The sequence below is a fragment of the Orussus abietinus genome, unplaced genomic scaffold (assembly GCF_000612105.2).
Source record: "Orussus abietinus isolate OABI.00-Male unplaced genomic scaffold, Oabi_2.0 scaffold991, whole genome shotgun sequence".
In the NCBI taxonomy this organism is placed as follows: domain Eukaryota; kingdom Metazoa; phylum Arthropoda; class Insecta; order Hymenoptera; family Orussidae; genus Orussus; species Orussus abietinus.
Window position 1 is genome coordinate 1,024 of NW_019395140.1, and position 10,902 is coordinate 11,925.

Here is a 10,902-nt window from a genome sequence, read left to right on the forward strand (position 1 = left end):
GCCAACCGCGAGTCGATCACCCCGGGAAAATTTCCCCATTTCGTAACGCCGCTTCCGCGAGGTTTCCGGGCGATGCGAAATTCCCCTAGGATATCTTCGAGCCGCGTCGGGGACGATTTTGCTGGGAAAAATCCTTGACGGAACCGGCGCGGAACGATGACCCTGGGTCCGGGCGACGAGTTTCTCGTGCTTTTCCCTTCGAATGCGCGGGATTACGACACGATCGGCGGAATCGATGGAAATAGACTCTCTCCGTGGCCGTTTACTGCACCCGACCGGACTTAAATATAGCGGCCTCTTCGCGCTCAAACCGGGCGCGAGTTTCGTCTTCAAAGTATCCGGGGAACTATTTATTATCGATCTTCTGCCACGTTGGAATCCGGGGTGGTGCTCGAAAACGACGAGGAACGAGGAGGGGGGTTTGAGATCTTTCCGAGAGACATCCGAGTCGTCCGATCGGATCGATTAAGGTGAAGTGAAACCCCCCTCAAATCAGTCGATTCGAATACAACACTTTTTTTTAAGGGTATTAGACCAAACTGTCCGAAACTTTGACACATCTAAGAATTGTCCTGACACATACAAAATTTGGATTTTGCAAATAAATTTTTTAATTCAGCGCAGACCAGAAACAAAATGGCGTCGAGCTCTCATATTTCGATCAGTATACAATTATTGAAGGCTCTGATATGAGAATCGAAAGGGTCAGGACAATTTTACGACAATTTAGAACACTCTGGTAATCGATAAACTCGCATTTGAACGGGATAAAGGCAAAAAAAGTGTTGTATGCGCTTCTTTGGTAATACGAGGTCTCGGAGTGAAAATTTAATTGACCTGAAAATCACAGATGGCGCAGGGGGTCCATCGATGTTTCATTTCACCTTAAGATCGATGAACGATGTTGAGCTCTCATATTTCGATCGATATACAATTATTGAAGGCTCTGATATGAGAATCGAAAGGGTCAGGACAATTTTACGACAATTTAGAACACTCTGGTAATCGATAAACTCGCATTTAGTTCCTCGACGTGTTTCACTTCACCTTAATGGATCATTCGGACGTCTAAATCGACCGGGGCACCAAAAAAAGTGTTTTGTGCGCTTCTATGCTAAAACGATGGGAATACGAGGTCTCGGAGGGAAAATTTAATTGACCTGGAAATCACAGATGGCGCAGGGGGTCCCTCCGCAGTCAATTAGAGCCCCAAAAAGCACGAATCCAGAGGATTTCTGGAGCTTTACTTGGATTTCTTTATAATTATTGTACGAAAACGACGAACGGAGTATGCCATTTGGTACAATACCCAATATAATTCGATATAGCTGTCAGTACAAAACCAAACGTCGACAGCATAGGCATTTAGAAAAATCTCTTTATCGACGTTGATCGAGTTCCTCGACGTATTTCACTTCACATTAACGCCCTCTTTTTGCGTTTCAGTTCCTGCAAAATTTGGGGAAGGTCGACAGAACCGCCGACGACATATTCGACGAACACCTGCAGAACTTCACCAGGCAGCAGAATTCCGCCAATCGGCTGCAAAAGGAGTTCAACAATTACATCAGGTGTGTTCGAGGTAAGTCCTAGAACGACTCCGATCTTTGAGACATTTCGAGGTGTTGTTCGTATAAGGTTTAAGGTGAAGTGCAACACCCTTCAAATCAGTCGATTCGAATACAACACGTTTTTTTTAAGGGTATTAGACCAAACTGTCCACACATTTTACACATCACTCCTGATCATCTAAGAATTGTCCTGACCGGTTCAAAATTTGAGTTTTTGGAAAAAATTACTTACCTTAGCCGAGGCCAGAACCAATATGGCGTCGAGCTCTCATATTTCGATTAATATACAATTATTGAAGGCTCTGATATGGGAATTGAAAAGGTCAGGACAATTTTACGACAATTTAGAACACTCTGGTAGTCGATAAACTCGCATTTGAACGGGATAAAGGCAAAAAAAGTGTTGTATACGCTTCTATGCTAAAACGATGGGAATACGAGGTCTCGGAGTGAAAATTTAATTCACCTGGAAATGACAGATGGCGCAGGGGGTCCCTCTGCAGTCAATTAGGGCCCCAGAAAGCATGAATCCAGAGGATTTCTGGAGTTTTACTTCGATTTCTTTATAATTATTGTACGGAAACGACAGGTAGAATATGCCTTTTGGTACAATACACAATATAATTCGACCCAGCTGTCAATATAAAAACCAACGTCGGCAACGTAGGCATTTAGAAAAATCTTTATCGACGTCGATCAAGTTCCTCGACGTGTTTCACTTCACCTTAAGCATTTCCATAAGCTCGCGTCGACCTCCGTCAGCTGTAACGCGATACAGCGTCCTGCCGCATGCGGAATAAAATCCCGCCGCGTATTTATAGAGTCAACTCGAGTCACTCGAGATGGGAATGAAAAAACGCGAGCGATCTTACGTCACGAGGCGGCCCCGTTTTCCGCGGAATAATCGCGCCAATTATTTCTCCCTTGAATGCGGCCTTGCGGGACGAGGGCGGCTAAAGGTCGAGGTCGCTTCCGGGTCGTCCCTGCGGAATTTTCCCGCGCCTCTTGTTTATTCGTTCCATTACTTTTCTCAGCCGTTTCTTTTAAGGTGAAGTGAAACAGGTCGAGGAACTTGATCGACGTCGATAAAGAAGATTTTTCTAAATGCTTATGTTGCCGACGTTGGGTTTTATATCGGCAGCTGGGTCGAATTATATTGAGTATTGTACCAAATGGCGTACTCCACCTGTCGTTTTCGTACAATAATTATAAAGAAATCGAAGTAAAACTCCAGAAATCCTCTGGATTCATGCTTTCTGGGGCCCTAATTGACTGCGGAGGGACCCCCTGCGCCATCTGTAATTTCCAGGTCAATTAAATTTTCACTCCGAGACCTCGTATGACCATCGTTTTAGCTAAGAAGCGCACACAACACTTTTTTTGCCTTTATCCCGTTCAAATGCGGGTTTATCGATTACCAGAGTGTTCTAAATTGTCGTAAAATTGTCCTGGCCCTTTCGATTCTCATATGTGCCCATAATTATGAAAGTGGTCTAAGTCAAAATTAAAAAAAAAAAATGAGTTTATCAGTTATTTCACGCCACATTATTTCAAACTAAATTAATTCAATGTAATTTCGAAACAAAAAATATATGACTTAGACCACTTTCATAATTATGGGTACATGTAAGAGCCTTCGATAATTGTATATCGATCGAAATATGAGAGCTCGACGCCATTTTGGTTCTGGTCTGGACTGTGTCAAAAAATTTGTTTGAAAAATCCAAATTTTCAATGTGTCAGGACAATTTTTAGATGATCAGGATGTGTCAAAGTTTCGTACAGTTTGGTCTAATACCCCTAAAAAAACGTGTTGTATTCGAATCGACTGATTTGATTACAGTTAAACAATAAAAAAAAAAATCTAAATTTTCAATGTGTCAGGACAATTCTTAGATGATCAGATGTGTCAAAGTTTCGGACAGTTTGGTCTAATACCCTTGAGAAAAGTGTTGTATTCGAATCGACTGATTTGAATACAGTTAAACAATTTAAAAAAAAATCCAAATTTTCAATGTGTCAGGACAATTCTTAGATGATCAGGAGTGATGTGTCAAAGTTTCGGACAGTTTGGTCTAATACCCTTAAGAAAAGTGTTGTATTCGAATCGACTGACTTGAAGGGGGTTTCACTTCACCTTAATGGATCATTCGGACGTCTAAATCGACCGGGGCACAAGAGTCCGTTGAAACGGAAGGAGGTCGTCGGCCGTCCTCGTTCGACGCGCCAAGGCGCTTTCCCCTTCGATAATGCCCGTGCGGACAAAACGCGCGGTTCAAACGTCGACGGAAGAAAATCCGAGAATTCCCAACCCTCTCGCGTCTCCAAATGTCGATCCAATAGTTTTTCGACTCTCCGGAGGGAGTCAGAAAATGCGAGAAAAAAATGATATCCCTCCACTCTTCCAGGCCAGGTGAATGCACCTCGCCAACCTGGAGAAGTGGGACGAGAAAGTAATCGCAGGAATTGTCCGCAGCTTCGATAAAGCGAGGGGAAGGGGAGAAAAGAAAAGAAAATATCGGCCACGTTAAGGGGAAGTGAAACACGTCGAGGAACTTGACCGACGTCGATAAAGAAGATTTTTCTAAATGCCTATGTTGCTGACGTTGGTTTTTATATCGACAGCTGGGTCGAATTATATTGGGTATTGTACCAAATGGCGTACTGCACCTGTCGTTTTCGTACAATAAATATCAAGAAATCGAAGTGAAAAATAAGCGTTGTATTCTAATCGACTGATTTGAAGGGGGTTTCACTTCACCTTACCTTCACTTTAAGCCTTAAGGTGAAGTGAAACACCCTTCAAATCAGTCGATTCGAATACAACACTTTTTTTTAAGGGTATTAGACCAAATTGTCCGAAACTTTGACACGTCATTCCTAATCATCTAAGAATTGTCCTGACACATTCAAAATTTGGATTTTTTAACAAAATTTTTCAATTCAGCCCACAACAGAACCAAAATGGCGTCGAGCTCTCATATTTCGATCAATATACAATTACCGAAGGCTCCGAGATGAGAATCGAAAGGGTCAGGACAATTTTACGACAATTTAGAACACTCTGGTAATCGATAAACTCGCATTTGAACGGGATAAAGGCATTTTTTTGCCTCTTTTTTGGGTTGTATGCGCTTCTATGCTAAAACGATGGTAATACGAGGTCTCGGAGTGAAAATTTAATTGACCTGGAGATCACAGATGGCGCAGGGGGTCCCTCTGCAGTCAATTAGAGCCCCAGAATGCATGAATTCAGAGGATTTCTGGAGTTTTAGTTTGATTTCTTGATAATTATTGTACGAAAACGACAGGTGGAATATGCCATTTGATACAATACACAATATAATTCGACCCAGTTGTCAATATAAAAACCAACGCCGGCAACGTAGGCATTTAGAAAAATCTTCTTTATCGACGTCGATCAAGTTCCTCGACGTGTTTCACTTCACCTTAACCAGCTAGCTGTGTTTGACGAGTATACTCGTCATGGAAACACACGTTTCAAATAGGTCGACACAGTTAACTGGTTAAGCAATTTGCCTTCGTTAATGTTCGCAGCAGTGCAGGCGGCCTCGAAGACCCTGATGGACTCCCTGAACGAGATCTACGAGAGCCAGTGGACGGGCCACGACCTCCTCTACGTGCAGGCACAGAACCTGGACATGCTCTGGCAGGACTTCACCCACAAGTTGGCCGATCAAGTCCTGGTGCCCCTCAACACCTACCAGAGCCAGTTTCCGGAGATGAGGGTAAGTCGACTGTTCCGTGCGCGGTACTCATATATGTAAATTCATCGCGGACTTTGAAATGTCAGACAAATTCCCAGAAAGGGACTTACCGCCTGCTTGGGCCCATCGGGCCATTTACCAATTTAGCAATTTCCTGACTCCGAAATCGGTTCGTAAATTTTAGTTCTCTACGATACGACTATATTGCCCCGTCCGTCCCATCGAGAAGGTTTAGGGTTCTTTAGAATTTTCTTGGGTTGACCGTCTCTATTCTTTACCGTCATACCTTTTTTAACTTTACCACTTACACGTGCGCGCAACATGCACACGGGCATACGGCATGTTTTTCCATCTGCACGGCAACTAGAAATTTTCCGTTTTCACTTCGTGAATTTAATATTATAATAAATTTATAATATTCGTCGTCCATTTAATATTATAATGAATTTAAGTTGTTTCGTTCGCGACAGTCTCACTCTTCATTCGGGTACCTTCCTTCTTCACGTGAGCAGTTGTATGAATATCCCATTTTGCAATTCCAATTGCAAAAACCTGAAGGGCTGACAAAATTCAATAAGTCAGTCGTCCATTTAATATTATAATAAATTTAACTTGTTTTGCTCGCGACAGTCTCACTCTTCATTCGGGTACCTTCCTTCACGTGAGCAGTTGTATGAATATCCCATTTTGCAATTCCTATTGCAAAAACCATCGGGATTCATACAACAACTGCTCCTCCGGGTCGGGCGAGATCGAAGACTCTTGAGGCGTTACTCGAACGTCTCCATCGACTTTCAGAAAAAGGTGGACAAGAGGGGCCGCAAGCTGGTGGACTACGACGGACAGAGGCACAGCTTCCAGTCTCTTCAGGGCAATCCGAAGAAGAGGGACGAGCTGAAGGTGTCCCGGGGCAAGGAGCAGCTCGAGGACGCCAAACGGACGTACGAGCAGCTCAACTCCGAACTCCACGACGAGCTTCCGGCCCTGTACGACTCCAGGGTCCTCTTCTTGGTCACGAATCTGCAGACCCTCTTCGCAGCCGAGCAAGTTTTCCACGCCGAGAGCGCCAAGGTGCGTCCACGCCGACCTGGACAAGGTCCACTTTGCGTTACGTAAACGCTTCGTACCGTCTAACTTGGATTCGTAGATCTATAGGTGTACGGGTTTATGGATTTATGGTTTGTCTTGAAGGTATAAACCTTTCCTCGGGTTTCAGGTCTACTCCGAGCTCGAGGCGATAGTCGATAAGCTGGCCAACGAGAGCCAGAGAGGATCCTACACCCTGAAGAAGCACTCCGAGCCGCAGTCGCCCAAGTCACCCAACGCCAACTCCTCGTAAGGGAACCATACATACATATTGGGTTGTTCGGAAAGTAATTTCTTTTTTTTTTTTTATGAAGATGAAAGACGATTTTTTTATAGCGAAGAAATATTTTATTGAATTATATGTTGTCCGTTCCGGTCCGATACCTTTTGCCATCTTTCTGGTAGGAGCATGATTCCACGATCATAAAATGTTTGCTTTTTGCTGGCAAAAAACTGATCCAGGGGATTTTTGACCGCCTCATTTGAAGGAAAGGTTTTATCGTCTAGAAAATTTTGTAGAGACCGGAACAAGTGATAATCGGAAGGTGCCAGATCTGGAGAATATGGTGGGGGTGGCAGGATATCCCATCCAAGCTGTAGATGCTTTTGGCGAGTTAAGAAACTTGTACGAGGTATCGCATTATCTTGGCGAAACGCTACACCTTTTCTATCGATCGATGCCGGTCTCTTCCGTTTAAGTGAATCATTCAATTTGTCCAGCTGGGGACAGTACACTTCGGAATTGATCGTTGGGTTGTTCGGTAGAATCTCAAAAAAAAAAAACGATTCCTTTGAAATCCCCCCAAACGGATGCCATCACCTTTTTTTGATGAATTTCGACTTTCGAAGTTCTTTGAGCCGGTTCATCTTTTTTACTCCATGACCTCTTGCGGGTAACATTGTCGTGGACAACCCATTTCTCGTCCCCAGGGATGATGCGCTTCAAAAATGGATCATTTTCTTGACATTTGAGAAGCAAATCACGGACGTCAATGCGATGACACAAATTTCTTTCCGGAAGAACACGAGGAATCCATATGTCGAGCTTTGAGATTAAACCTAGGCGTTTCAAATGATCACGAACGCTCGAATTCGATAAATTTAATCTCTCAGCGATTTCCCGAGTTGTTATTCCCCGGTTTGCATCAATTAATGCCTTTATCGTGTTTTCATCAGCTTTAAGTGGCCTTCCAGAACGTGGGGCATCTTCGATATCAAAATTGCCGGATCGAAATTTTGCAAACCAGTTTCGACCCTGGCGTTCCGTCAATACATCTTCTCCATACACATCGGATAATTTTTCTCTCGCTTGAACAGCACTTTCACCTTTTCGATAGTAAAAAAGTAAAACATGCCGAAAATGCCGCTTTTCACTTTCCACATTTGAAAGGGTACCAACCAAAAACCACTGCGTAGAATCAATCAAACTTTTTCACAAGCAAGCCTTGCTAGATCAGCCGTCAAACTATATAATAATTACGCGGCTTAAGTGTGATTTTGGCCGTGGAAAAAAAAATCAAGTCCTCCGTTGGGAAACAAGGAAATTACTTTCCGAACAACCCAATGCATGCCCACGTATATTTCATGCAAATGACGACGCGAGACGCAAAAGAGCGGCCCCTCCTCGTTCCTCGTGGGTGGACTGACGCGGTTTTCTGCTTTCAGGCTGATCATCAACACCCGACCTGCCCAGAACAACATCTCATCAGGTAAAGCCGTAGCCCCGTTTGGTCTCCACGTAGTCACGTAAACTAATGCTCGGCATGCTTGACAGGGTGTGGAACCCCAGAGTTGTTTTCTTAGAAAACGGCGTAGCGTAGCTCGCCGCTAGATACCAGTGTGGTTTGTTGCGTGTTCCAGCTTTGGATGATCCCATGGCGGCTGCTGGAGACACCTCGCCGACCACCCAATTAAATGGCAACGCTAATAGCAATGCTAACAGCAATGATAACTCCCTGAATAACCAAGACGCCTCCCCGCAAAACGCAGACGCGCCCGTTAAGGGAGTCGAAGAGTTGTACGATATCCCAGCTGGTAAGTACTACGGGAATCGTATGCTTAAAAAATAGACACCGCCTGGTTGGACCGCTTAGATAGCACCGTTTCATTTAAGGTGAAGTGAAACATCCTTTCAAATCAGTCGATTCTAATGCAACACTTTTTTTTAAGGGTATTAGACCAAACTGTCCGACACTTTGACACATCTAAGAATTGTCCTGACACATTGAAAATTTGGATTTTTCAAAAGAATTTTTTAAATCAGTCCAGGCCAGAACCAAAATGGCGTCGAGCTATGATATTACGATCGATATACAATTATCGAAGGCTCTGATGTGAGAATTGAAAGGGTCAGGACAATTTTACGACAATTTAGAACACTCTGGTAATCGATAAACTCGCATTTGAACGGGATAAAGGCAAGAAAAGTGTTGTATGCGCTTCTTTGCTAAAACGATGGTAATACGAGGTCTCGGAGTGAAAATTTAATTCACCTGTTAATCACAGATGGCGCAGGGGGTCCCTCCGCAGTCAATTAGGGCCCCAGAAAGCATGAATCTAGAGGATTTCTAGAGTTTTACTTCGATTTCTTTATAATTATTGTATGAAAACGACAGGCGGAGTATGCCATTTGGTACAATACACAATATAATTCGGTATAGTTGTCGATATAAAAACGAACGTCGGCAACATAGGCATTTAGAAAAATCTTCTCTATCGACACCGATCAAGTTCCTCGACGTGTTTCACTTCACCTTAAGGCGATCTGGAAGTGTACAATTGTTAAGGCGAAGTGAAACCCCTTTCAAATCAGTCGATTCGAATACAACACTTTTTTTTAAGGGTATTAGACCAAACTGTCCGAAACTTTGACACGTCACTCCTGATCATCTAAGAATTGTCCTAACACATACAAAATTTGGATTTTGTAAACAAATCTTTTAATTCAGCCCAGACCAGAAGCAAGATGGCGTCGAGCTCTCATATTTCGATCAATATACAATTATCGAAACCTCTGATATAAGAATCGAAAGGGTCAGGACAATTTTACGACAATTTAGAACACTCTGGTAATCGATAAACTCCCATTTGAACGGCATAAAGGCAAAAAAAGATCTTGTTTATCGACGTTGATGAAGTTAATCGACGTGTTTCACTTCACCTTAAATATGGTATCCTATCCTAGAAACTACTTCGCGACGAGAGTTCCCACGTTTTGTGTTCCCAGATCTCATTTTACCCCCTCAACATAGACTGCTGTTTTCTTTTCTAGGCGCAACAACCGACAATCTGCCTCCTGGTGTTCTCTACAGGGTCAAGGCCACGTACAAGTACAGTCGCGAAGACGTGGACGAGTTGTCCTTCGACGTTGGTGAGATCATTCGTGTCGTGGAGTACGACGATCCTGAAGAACAGGTGAGGTCTTTTGAAAAATCTGAGCCGTATATTCGAGGGAAGGTTGAAGGAGGTTTTAATCAAGGATGGCTGTAATGTTTTAGGAGGAGGGCTGGCTCATGGGGGTCAAGGAAGGGACCAACGAGAAGGGGATGTTCCCGGCGAACTTCACGAAGCCTCTGTGAGGTCCTCCACCGGACAAGTACACTCCAATGCTCACAGGAACGGCGTAGATGTATTTCAAAGGAGGTGGATCGACGAGAGGAAGAAATAAGAAGAGGGCAAGTCGGTCCTGGTCTCGAGGATGGATTTTTCGTTTCAAACGAGACGAAGAGGCGACGGATGAAGATGTGAAAATATGAAAATGTAAAAAGATGAGATGGTCACGCTGGAAGGTGCCGCGGTGAAATCAATCGGCCCAAAGTGCCTTATCCCAGCTGTTGTCTGTGCCAACAACCAAGATTTTTCTTTCTCTTTCTTTTCTCTGCTTGTAAGGTGGGATTTATCATATCTCATATCGAGCATACGAATGCGTACACACCTATACGCGCGAATAATCACCCCGAATAATCAAATGAGGTATTTAATTAATTGAATTATCGAATAATATATATATGGATGATATACTGTACCCGCAATATTACTATTACGAAGAATCTATATTACGGATTGATGTTATTATTCCGCGAGATTGTACATAGGTTTGTAACGTTTTAAGACTATCGAGAGAGGACTGCTGTGAAATTCACGTTAAGGTGAAGTGAAACCCCTTTCAAATCAGTCGATTCGAATGCAACAATTTTTTTTAAAGGTATTAGACCAAACTCCGAAACTTTGAGACATCTAAGAATTGTCCTGACACATAGAAAATTTGGATTTTGTAAACAAATTTTTTAATTCAGCCCAGACCAGAAACAAAATGGCGTCGAGCTCTCATATTTCGATCAATGTACAATTATTGAAGGCTCTGATATGAGAATTGAAAGGGTCAGGACAATTTTACGACAATTTAGAACACTTTGATAGTCGATAAACTCACATTTGAACGGGATAAAGGCAAAATAAGTGTTGTATACGCTTCTATGGCAAAATGATAGTAATACGAGGTCTCGGAGTGATAATTT

The 10,902-nt window shown here is 43.1% G+C and overlaps 1 protein-coding gene across 1 annotated transcript; it reads left to right on the top strand.

The window, feature by feature from the left end:
- Positions 1–1,446: 1,446 nt before the first annotated feature.
- On the top strand, positions 1,447–10,443 carry LOC105704379 (myc box-dependent-interacting protein 1; the record flags this gene model as incomplete). The annotated part of the gene is made up of 8 exons (XM_023433660.1): positions 1,447–1,582; positions 5,130–5,320; positions 6,098–6,370; positions 6,516–6,634; positions 8,051–8,094; positions 8,246–8,419; positions 9,657–9,799; positions 9,883–10,443. Coding segments are annotated over 8 exons (1,161 nt in total), but the record flags the coding sequence as incomplete, so codon positions are not given.
- Positions 10,444–10,902: the final 459 nt, after the last annotated feature.